At 33.5% G+C, this 11,891-nt stretch overlaps 2 protein-coding genes across 2 annotated transcripts; both read left to right on the top strand.

Annotated features, from left to right (window-relative positions):
- Nucleotides 1-6,843: 6,843 nt before the first annotated feature.
- LOC133304945 (peroxidase 44-like) lies at nucleotides 6,844-9,343 on the top strand. The gene is made up of 2 exons (XM_061505032.1): nucleotides 6,844-7,035; nucleotides 8,576-9,343. Exons 1-2 carry the CDS (start codon nucleotides 6,844-6,846, stop codon nucleotides 9,341-9,343), a joined length of 960 nt encoding a protein of 319 aa, XP_061361016.1.
- Nucleotides 9,344-10,927: 1,584 nt separating this feature from the next.
- Nucleotides 10,928-11,488, top strand: LOC133304944 (uncharacterized). The gene has a single exon (XM_061505031.1). The coding sequence runs from the start codon at nucleotides 10,928-10,930 to the stop codon at nucleotides 11,486-11,488; it is 561 nt and encodes a 186-aa protein (XP_061361015.1).
- Nucleotides 11,489-11,891: the final 403 nt, after the last annotated feature.

Below are 11,891 nucleotides of genomic sequence, written 5' to 3'. Positions count from 1 at the left end.
CAATCACAGCGGATCAATATAAATCAATAACATGTACCACATGCATACAAATTAAAGACAACGCATTTTCATTATGTTTACAAGTCTTAAAGCTTCTAACAAAGCCACAAGCCCTTAATCCCATGATTCTGGCTTAGACCAATACATACAGAAGTTCAACTTCATCAAACTAGGGTCCACAAACCCCCAATAGCCTACTGTACACACAGCACAGCTACTGTTCTGCGAAATCCCAGAATATCCGGATATTCCTCGGGACCATATCCGGATATGCAATATCCGGATATCTCACTGTCCATATCCGGATATGCAATATCCGGATATACAGATTCACATATCCGGATATCCAATATCTGGATATCCCAAAACCACATATCCAGATATCCAATATCCGGATATCTGTTCGACAAATATCCGGATATTTCACGACAGAATGCAATTTCTGCATTTTCGTGAAGATATCCATTAAAGGTTCCCTTTTTACCGATTTTAAACACCTAATCATGCATTTCTAAGCGTGTTCAACATTACCCAACAACAAGTTATCATCTTTTAGTCATTAGATGCATCAAGGTACCATTTTTAAGCCTTAAAACTCAAGTTAAAGGTTGATACAACATACCAAGGCTCAAAACTCAGAATGGAGATGCTCTTGGAGATCAACACAACCCCTCAAGTCTGACTCAAGGAAGATGCACGAAAATGGCTTCACAAAGGTTGGTTTTTTAACACAAAGGTCACCACTTGGACCTCCAAAAACCAAAACCAAGCTTCTCTCAACCCAAAACCAACAAGTCAGCAACCAAACCTTCCTCACACAGACTTCACAACTCAGAAACAACACCATAAACCCCTTCCCAAAGGTGACTCTCCCTCACACAAGTGTTTAAGAAGAAGAAACCACAAAGAACAAGGAAGAAATGGCTCCAAGACTCTCAAGGAAGAAGAACACAAAAATGCAACAGTGCCAAGGTGCACTCAGCCACCAAGTCACATATAGAATTCTGATCCTAGGGTTTTGTGCCCATAATGGGAGTATTTATAGCCCAAACACACTTAAACACACTTAAACACACAGTATTAACTTTAATTGCTACGCTTAGCATTTTAATCCCAAACTTTGGATTTTGAAACTACATAATTTTCTAAGATTTATCATATTTTTCTTATATTTTTCTGAGCACCTTTCCGGTACGCGGTTTTCAAAGCCAATACCGGTTTCTAGCACCAGTTCTCATTATTTGGACTTAAAACTCGTTTTACAAGTCCTACATATTATTCTAGTAATTATCATGCACTTACTTTAATTTTTCGGGATACTTTTTCGGCACGCATTTATACCAACTAGCAGAACCGGTATCTGCACTTTTATTCTGAAAAGCGACTTTTAGCATTCTTAATCACTTATTATGATTATTAAGCGTCATAAATAATTATTAGGGTCAATTATGGAATCATTTCCTATTTTTGCATAATTAATTAATTAAATACTTTAATTAACGGTGCGGGTTCTTACCGTCTACCATCCTCAAGTGTTGTAAGTTTCGTAAGAATTTACGTGTAGTCTTGCTACCTTAAATTCTGAGCTATGATGGATTCCTTTTCAGAAATTAATAATCTTTCTTAAAATCATTTTCTTTCAAAATTAAAATTAACTAACAAATAAATATTTTTTACAGAATGACGTGGCTTTTATTTCCTCATTGCAGCAGAGGATACGTCAGAGTGGAATTTCTCTATCAAGTTAAAAATAAAAAAATTTCAAATTTTGTTTTCGTCTATTGTAGATAATTTTAACATCTTGTTTTATATGTGTTAAACAAATATTCTAAAATTATTAAAAATTTGCACAACTAATTTAAGGTAACCGTTTTTTTACGGATGTGTCAGGGGTGCAGTAGGATTAAGTTTTCACCTTTCTATGCGTATAATCAGACTCCCAAATCTTGATTCAAAGACAAGTTTGCAATGAAAGGTTTTCCAATTTTTCCAAATTAAATAAAATTGGTGGCGACTCCATTGTTTTAATTTTTTAATTTCGGGTCGTTACAGATGGTGACTCGAGTGAGGATTTTTTAGAGTCAAGCCTGTATTGTTGGTTGTGCAAATTTTTATTAATTTCTAAATATTTGTTTTAATTCTTTTTCCTTAGATTTCTCATATCAGTTTTTATAATTTGCTTTAATGTATCTTGCTTGCCTTAACCTTAGGATAGATTACTTTTTTTCCGTGTATATATTTTGTTTGTTTTGCAGGCTTTAGTAGTTTTAGAGTCTCATGCAGGTTTGTATGCTCCTAACACACACTTCACCGTCACTTAGCTCACACACATTTTTGAGCTCTATACCATAAATCCAAGAAAAATGGTCAAAAATTAACTATGAAGATATAAAATTGGTAAGAAAAATAAAAGAATTAGCGGGTTAGATTCGTTGTTATTCCTATATTACAAATGCTCCTTTAATTTTCTTCTTTTATCCTTCTTTTCCTTTATCTCTTTTTACATTTTCCATTTTTTTTACTTATTTATTTATTTTATTCTCTTTTCCCCCATGTCCCTTTATTTTTATTTTTCCATATATATAAAATTTTATTATTTATTATTTTTAATTTATTTCACTTTTATCTCTTTTTAATTTTTATGTATTTTTTATTTAAATTAATCTGCTATCAACCCTAATTAATTTGAAATAAAAGTGTAATTAACGTTGATGTTGACTCTTTTTTCCATATATCAACAATATTGAATGCTCTGAAAATAGAAGCTAGCTATAAGAACCCGCATCGTTAAATAAGAAATTTAATTGATTAATTATGTTAAATTAGGAAATAATTTCATAATTGACCCTAATAATTATTAAGAGGCTTTAATAATTATAGTAAGTGATTAAGAATGCTGAAAGTCGCTTTTCGGAAGAAAAGTGCAGATACCGGTCTGCTAGTCAGTATAAATGCGTACCAAAAAAGTATCCCGGAAAATTAGAATAAGTGCATGATAATTCCTAGAATAATTTATAGGACTTGTAAAACGAGTTTCAAGTCAAAATAATGAGAACTGGAACCAGAAACTGATACTGGCTATGAAAAGCGCGTACCGGAAAGGTGCTACGAAAAATATAATAAAAATATGATAATTCTTGTAAAATTGAGTAGGTTAAGAATCCTAAGTTTGGGATTAAAATGCTAAGTGTAACAATTAAAGTTAATATTGTGTGTTTTGTGCTTAAGTGACTATATATAGGCTTGTTAAGGCACAAAACCCTAGGACTCATATTTCTTGCGTGACTCTCTTGGTGGTTGAGTGTTAGTGGACTGTTTCATTGGCTTCTCCTTCATTTCTTGAGCCAAGTGGTCACCTTTGCTCCATTTCTTCGTCTCTTTTGTTGAGTAAACACTTTGGTTGGGGGTGATGGTCACTTGTGAGTGGGAGATGAGCTTATGTTCTAAGTTTTGAGGCTGCTTGAGAGGTGGGGAAGGGCTGAGTTGGTGTGTTTCCTTGGGTGAGCTTTTGTTCATGTCTTTGGTAGCTCCAAGAAGCCATTTTTGGTGAAGAGGAACCTTGGTAGTGTGCCATTTTTGTTCTCTTGGCAAGTCAGTACCCTAGGAGCTGAAGAGTGAGCTCCAAGAGCATTCTTTCCACTGTTTGTGTTGTTGGTAAGCTCCATCAACCTTTGATCTTGAGTCTAAGGGCTTAAAAATGGAACCTTGATGCATGTAATGAGCTAAGTTGATAACTTAAGGGTGGGTAACGTTAAACACACCTAAAAATGCATGCTTGGACGTAGTTAATTGGTAAAAGTTGGACCTTTGGTTTGGATTTTCGCGAAATGCAGAATCTGGGTTTTGTCGCGAAATATCCGGATATTTGGCTGTGAATATCCAGATATTGATATCCGGATATTGATATCCGGATATAGGGATCTGGATATTCGGATATTGATATCCGGATATTGCCAGTAAGATATCCGGATATGCCCCCGAGGAATATCCGGATATTCTGGGTTTTCGATGAACAGTAAGGTACTTTTCATACAGAGGTCTTGTATGGGTTTGTGGACCCTAGTGTGATGAAGTGATACTTCTGTAATAACTTAACTAAGTCAGAATCAAATGATTAAGAGCTTATGGCTTGTGAGAAGCCTTAAGACGTAAATCGTAAGAGGAAAACGTAGTCTTTATGCTTATGCTTATGAGCTATGAATGTTGATCTGCTGTGTGTCGGGCTTGAGCTGTGTGGACTCTTGGCATTGGATAGTGAGCTTGTAAGGTAAGCTTTCGTGTCCTTAGTTTAGCCATGTTGTGGTTCCACCATGTCCCATGGGGGTACGGTTATATGCATGTTGTGTTACATGCTTTTGTGTTTTGGAAATGCTATTGAGCTGTTATATGCTAGTGTCTTTATGATATGCATGTGGTGTTCCACCTATACGGTAAGCCAGAGTATGTAGTACATACAATATGGTGAGGCTGTGGGTGAGGTACAAGCGGTGTTCCTTGTACTACATGTAGGTATCGACGTATTCCTGCATTTCTCTGGCCAGTAGAATAGTATTGACACACATGGCATGAATATCTGTTGCTCTGCATTGAGTTTTGGAACCTATATTGAATTACTGCTTTTAGAACTTATATTGCACATGTAAGTGAGTTTGGGGTGGAAGATCCTTGAGGACCCCTTGTCTTACTGAGATTTCTTGTTTAGAGATCTCATCTCACGTTTGGGGAATGTTTATTTCAAGTTCAGGTAATGTGGGGGTTGAGGCCCCAGGCGGTAGGAGGCCAGAGCTGAGTTAGATATTGATGATATTATATGCTGACATGTTGGATGCTGGATATGCTTGCTGCTTTTATGCTTTTAGCTTCATGTTAGGATTGTGGATTATCTTGTTAAGACTCTGACGTTTATGCTGTTGATTTGGTGAGCATGAAGATTGTCCATGCCACGTAGACTTGTTATGTCTTGTTTTATTTAGAGTTGTATTAATGTATTAGGATATTGTCCGGATTACGTGATGTAATGCCGTGACTTAGATACTCACTTTATATTTTATATTGAGGTATTTCAGTTAGTTGTCTTGCAATTTACATACAGGTATTGTTTTTATGAAATTGATTAAGTAATCAACTTGGCTATGTATAATGACGTCATAATTGGAAAAGAAAAAGATATTCAACAATTTTTAATTAAACGCAGTTTAATACGATAGTATGATAACATTACTGGATATACACGAGGTGTTACACTAACACTTAAAATACTGGACAGAGGCAGGATTTAGACAGGGTATTTAACAGCAGGCAAGATTAATGTCAAGGTGCATTGATGAGTTGTATTTAATATAAAATAAAAAAATTAATATTATTTTAAAGAATAATTTTAATTGCAATTACCAATGCTATTAAATGCATAAATATTAGTAATACTATATCATTATTATTATTATCGTTAACATTTCAGATGAAAGTGTTAATGATAAAAAAATAGTTAAATAAAAAAAATAAAGAACAAAATTATAAATAAGTTAAAATATTACATTTATTATTATTAATTATTATTTTATTTTTTATTATTAATTGACATATTGAGAGATGATATATATATGATGAAAATCTCCCGGATAATATGAATCTATAAAATCAATGCCAAAACTCTTCAAACATAATAGATACTTCACGAATTAATAGCATCAATATCCCTCAACTCGATGGTAATGCTAAAATTCTTGAGATTGAGATCTTTTGTTAATAACAGTAATCAAAGTGTCACATTTTTTTTATCTAAATGCCATGTGAATAATATTTTTATTAGACTGTCACACGTTGAAGTTCGCTACAACTAGTAGTGAATTTGGTTAGTCTATAATTTCGTGACACGTGACACACTTTCGTAGAAAAAACTGATTGAGCTAACTTGATGCGCTATACTCTAATGGAAACGTGTCACGTGGCCTAATCAAATTCGCTACGAGTTATAACGAACTTCGACACATGATAGTATGATAAATAATACTGTTTACGTGGCATTTAGATAAAAAATTATAAAAAAATGTGTCACTTTAATTATTGTTCCGTTTTGTAGAGAGTAGGTCCGAAAAGAAGGTTTGACCAGGTCTTCTGGCTATGATGTCATTGAATTTTGAAACTCTCAGGGTCAGGTGTTAAGATAACCTCGCTATTTTCCGTAACGCTTCGAGCTGTTCAGCATGTCCATCTTTTGATTTCATGGAGAAAATGGGGGAAAATGAGGGATTGCAATTTTTAACCCTCCAACACCAAAACAGAGTCATTTAAGAACATGACACTTAACATATCATGTGATAGAAGTTAAGAGGTGGACAATTTGATCGAGAGATTTCACATTTAGGACCTTGGGTGTAATTTTCATCATTAAGAACTAATACGATCAATTATATATTTTTCTCCATAGTATTTTGATTGTTTACTAAAAATAAAAATTGAATCAAAAATTTATGTTGAACCAGCTAATTAAATAGCGTTGGTGTAAATCTGGTGTGCATGTATCACGATCACAATACTACTATTACACCTATTATTTTCTACACCTATATTTTAATACCCTTTTTTTATGAGAAAAAAGTAAATTCATTTTTCTTACTTAAAAAAGTTGAAAAAAGAGAGGAAAAAGTCTTCGCAACTGTTACCCTTCAAGCATACGGACAAGAAATATAACGTAACTGTATGCATCACTATCATTTAATGGCTCTAACAAAAATTGATGAAAGAAAAAAAAAAAATCTTTAATGGCAAACTCCACCAAGATTTATAGCATTTGCAGGACACTCAAAGAGAAAGCAAAGATAGCCAAGCAGAGCAATACCCAAAATGAAGATCACCGTCCTAATCTTCTTATGTCTCCTTCCATTCACATTTGCTGACCTAAGAATTGGCTTCTATAGCTCTAGTTGTCCAAGTGCAGAGGCCATTGTGCGTGAGGTTGTGCAAAGGCGTTTCAACAAGGATAAGACTATTGCTGCAGCCTTGCTTCGTATGCACTTTCATGATTGCTTTGTTAGAGTAAGACCAAAACCACTCTTTGCACATAATTTTTTTTTGTTTCACGATATGGGTGTCCTCTGTGGTGGGTTCAGAATTTTTTTTTTTTATGTGTGCACACTTAAGGTGGGGGTTTAGGGGCAGCGCCCTGAAAGATTAAAAAAAAAAAAAAATTAAAATGTATTAATTGTATGGGTTAATTGATCAAAAACCAACCTCTATCGATATCTATTTGATTCAAAGTTGACCACTTTTGCTTCACAAAAAAACTTGAAAAATCTCATGCGATTTTCTTTCACTTGATGAAGATTAAATTTCAGGAATCATTGATGTCCATTAAGATTTGAAGCTAATAAGGTTTATGTTTCAAAAAAAGAAGAAGAGACAAAACAATGTGATAGGGTTTAAACTTTAAGCTTTTAATTATATAGGTTGGTTGGGTTGGACTTGGGCCTATCTTTTTTTTTTTTTTCAATCTTCCTAATTTTTTTATTTTTTTTATTTGACCTAAATCACCCACCTCTTTAAAAAAAATTCTCAAATTTTTGTGTCTGGATGTGCAGACACAGGCAACAACACCGGTCCGCCTCCGAGTGTCCCACTCATTTAGATGAAAATAGTCCCTTATGTGGTGTAAAGCATGAAGATTTTGTCATTAATTGAACAGATGTTTTGCCAAAAGTTTGAATTAAGCGGAAATCTCTTCAAACCCAAAAATCCTTTTGGCATAGTCGGCTTACCAATTATGTCAACACTCGGGATTACTTTCTTTTTTTTTTGGATATTATTTAATTAATTATTCAACTAATCCGATTCGAACTGGATAACACCACAGAGGCATCTACAAATTACAATTACATTCCTAAGAACTTTTACTCTAGATTATTGGTTAAGCTGAAAGAACCTCTTACCAATTGATTCATATGTTTGATTGCGGATTACTCTTATTCTTGATTAATATTTGCATACTCATTTTATGTAACGGATGGGATTACATTTTATTTTCTTGTGTTTATTCTAATAAAAAATTTGCACCGACCCAAATGTGCGCAACAAAAAAAAAAATGCTTATGTGCAGTTGTGGTGTAAGGGATGAAGGTTTTTGTCATTGTCCAGTTATTTTGCCAAATAATTGAATTAAGCGGAAATCTTTTCAAACCCAACAATTCACTCTTTAGGCATGGTAGGCTTACCAATTGTGTTTCCTCTCTGGATTGTTTTTTTTTTTTTTTAATATTATTCATTAATTTATTAATTATTCGACTAGTCCGATTCCAACTGAATAGGACGACAAAGGCATTCACAACTCTCAAGTACTCTAGATGATTATCATTTTTTGAAAAGCCACTCTATACTATTGATTAAGTTAGAACAATTCCTTACCAATTCATCCGTTTGGCGGCGGATTACTCTTATAATTGGTTAATATTTGCATACTCATTTTATGTAACTGATGGGATTAAATATTTTTGTGTATTTATTGTAATAAAAACATTGGCACCGACCCAAATGTCCGCAGAAAAAAAAAAATGCTAACACATTGTAAAAGTTTTGGTTTCAGGGTTGTGACGCATCTATATTAATAGATTCAACTAGCAACAGGACATCGGAGAAGGATGCAGAACCAAACAAATCAATTCGTGGATTTGAGGTCATTGATGAGGCCAAGGAAATTTTAGAACAAGCTTGCCCCTCAATAGTTTCATGTGCAGATATCATAACACTTGCAACAAGAGATGCAGTGGCTCTAGCAGGGGGACCGAAATACAATGTCACCACAGGAAGAAGAGATGGACTACGATCTGATCCTTCTGAAGTGAAGGTTCCTGCACCATCATTTTCTGTGTCTCGGGCTTTGCAATCTTTCACTGCAAAAGGGTTGACATTGAATGAAATGGTGACCCTTTTGGGAGGACACACGGTTGGTTTCACTCATTGCAGTGTCTTTCGAGAAAGGCTTTCTAGCTTTCAAGGGAACCTTGATCCTACAATGGATCCTGCTTTGGATGCTATGTTGGTGAATATATGTGGGTCATTCGCTAGTCCAGCAAGTGATGATCCCACTGTGTTTTTGGACTTAGATACACCTTCTGTATTTGACAATCAATTTTACAACCAAATACTTCAGCAGAGAGGGATACTTCAAATCGATCAACAATTGGCTTTGGATCCTTCCACAAGAGACATAGTCATGAATTTTGCCGCAGATAATGCTAGCTTTCATCAGAGCTTTGCAGATGCTATGATAAAGATGGGAAGCATTGATGTTTTGGTTGAAAATGATGGTGAGATTAGAAACAATTGCAGGGCTTTTAATATTCCTATGTAGAATGTCTATTGCATTCTAGAAACAACTGCATGCCTTCATAACAAATAATGATATTTGAACAATGTTTTTATTATCTTTGCTTTATCTTTTTTAATAGATAATAAAATAAGATAAATATTTATAAAGTATGTTTTTTATAATTTTTTGTTATGTTTTGCAAAATGAAAATGTAATTAAGAAGGTGGTACTCAAAAACATAACCCAAAACCTTCAAAATACACTCAAATATTGATCAATATTCATAAATGATGATTAATTAATTAACAATCAGAGGCTCGCTGTATTGAAAAAATAAATAAAAACTAGTGGAGGAATGATTTGTCACATAAATTACAAATTTGTTATACACTTCTGAAAAGTCAATTTAGAGACAGCTCTTCATTTATTACACTTGATATAAAATGTTGATAGATGGAGGTGAAAAAATGGGCTCGGCCGCCACCTGCTAACACATTTTTCTCGCTTATATTTATTGTCTAACAAATCATGTTGATATAAAATATTGACATTTTAGAGGTGACAAAATGAGATCGGTCCGGAGGGCCATTGCAGTCTAACTAACACTATGAGGTACCTAACTCTAACTTTTTGTACATGTAGAGTTGGCAAATATTTGAATTATTACATTTAATATTCTTATAAACACTTCATAGCTCAGGTTAAATGTGATAGTTAAAAAGACCATTCATTATCTTGATTGCATAAAGTGCAGTGATATACTTTTACGATTTGCATTAATTTTTACGAGATAGACAAACCAATTTTTTTTCCTCGTACATCGCACGAGTAATATACTAATATATATAGGAAAATAATGACACATTCTTCTTCTTTTTTTATAGATTAATCAACAATGGTCGCCGATAAATTTTTTTATCTTTCTCCCTCATACATCACACACACGGGTAATGCACAAGTTAGTAAAATTTTGAAACCAGTAAATCACTTATGTAACCATAGTAGATCCAAGAGATAAGCTTCGAACCACAGGTCTTAAGTGTTTATACCTTGAAATAATAAGGGATGAAAGTGAATTGTTTTCATAAATAAAAATATTTTTATCTTCAAGTTGTAAATTTTTCCGTTTCACCAAGAAAATCATATTTTAATATAATTTTTTTACTTTATTACATTAAATGATATAATATCATTAAAATAAAATTGACAATTGATACACTTCAGAGGATTGCTGCTTGATTTAATATTCAGTAGCTCACCAGGCTGTTTGAAAAGAAAAATGTCAGAATATATAGATTTTATACTTTTAAATGTATATGCATTAAATATTATTACATGTATTTATTAAGCCCATATTTATTATTAAATGTATTCTAATTAAATATTATTAAATCATTAAATATGATTCTCAAAATCAGCAAAGCATTAAATTGTAGATAAAGTCAACGATCCCAAAATAATTAAATGTATTCAAAAATATTAATTCAAAGATATGAATATAAATATCCAATTAATGAAATGAAACTGATCCTTATTTTCAATTGAGAACTATAAAATAACTCGCATACTGAATGCATACATTAAGCCAAACTAGGAAGGAAGGAGAAACAAGAGAAAGGGATTACAATGGTTCGTTTCTTTGTTAGATCATGTTTGATCTCTTTTTTTGTATTGCTGTTCCTTTTATCTGTTGCATCCTCCAATAGAGTTGTGAAAGTAAAAGATATTTGCTTTTGGGCCGAAAACCCTTCATTTTGTTCAAGTCTTCTTAACTCGAAGCCTGGGGGAGCAGATGGTGCAGACCTCGTTAGCCTTGCCCAATACAGTATTGACATAGTTCATGCCAATGTCACTAATACAATCAACTTGATCAATTCGTTGATCGCACATAGTACTACCGATCCTAAGGCTAGAGACCACTACATAATGTGTTTGTCACGTTTTGGTTATGAGGGTGCCCTTGGTGATGTTGAACACACTCAACGGATGTTGAGATCGGGAAATTACTTTGGCATGAGCGTGGGTGCGAATGATATCACTGGACACATTGATGGTTGTATTAGAGAGGGGTCACAATCTGGTCCTCCTTATCATGATATGTCCTTGCTCCCCAAATATGGTAGTGTTGTCGAACAAGTTGCTCAGATAATTCTCATGATATCAAATTTTTTGATGAATTCTAATTAGAAGAAATAATGTGACCTTAATTAGGTTCTTTTATAGATCCTTTGAATAATGTTAATTATTTCTTTCCTTCTCCATTTTAAATAAATCATTTTTTAAGATTATTGTGGATTCTACCTTTTTGAAGTGTTTATCGTGCGCTTACAAGTAACTTCATAATAAGTATTTTTTAGAACGCTGCAACTGCTGATGGTGTTGGTGCTCTTGATCGATCTTTTGCGAATGATAATTGCTAACGACACTACAAAAAAAAGGTTGTTTAGCCACATTCAAAATGTGGCAAACAATGATAAAAAAGTGGCTAACAAACTTTACCACATTTTGATTAAATGTGGTTAAAACAGGTGTTGCAATAATTTAACCACATTATTTTCTTCACTTTGCCACATTTTGATTGAGTGTGGTA

The sequence above is a fragment of the Gastrolobium bilobum genome, unplaced genomic scaffold (assembly GCF_033153095.1).
Source record: "Gastrolobium bilobum isolate Gb01-03AN ecotype WA unplaced genomic scaffold, APGP_CSIRO_Gbil_v1 utg11163, whole genome shotgun sequence".
In the NCBI taxonomy this organism is placed as follows: Eukaryota; Viridiplantae; Streptophyta; class Magnoliopsida; order Fabales; family Fabaceae; genus Gastrolobium; species Gastrolobium bilobum.
The sequence above is the reverse complement of the archived record's forward strand: the minus strand, read 5'-3'. Positions and strand labels throughout refer to the sequence as shown.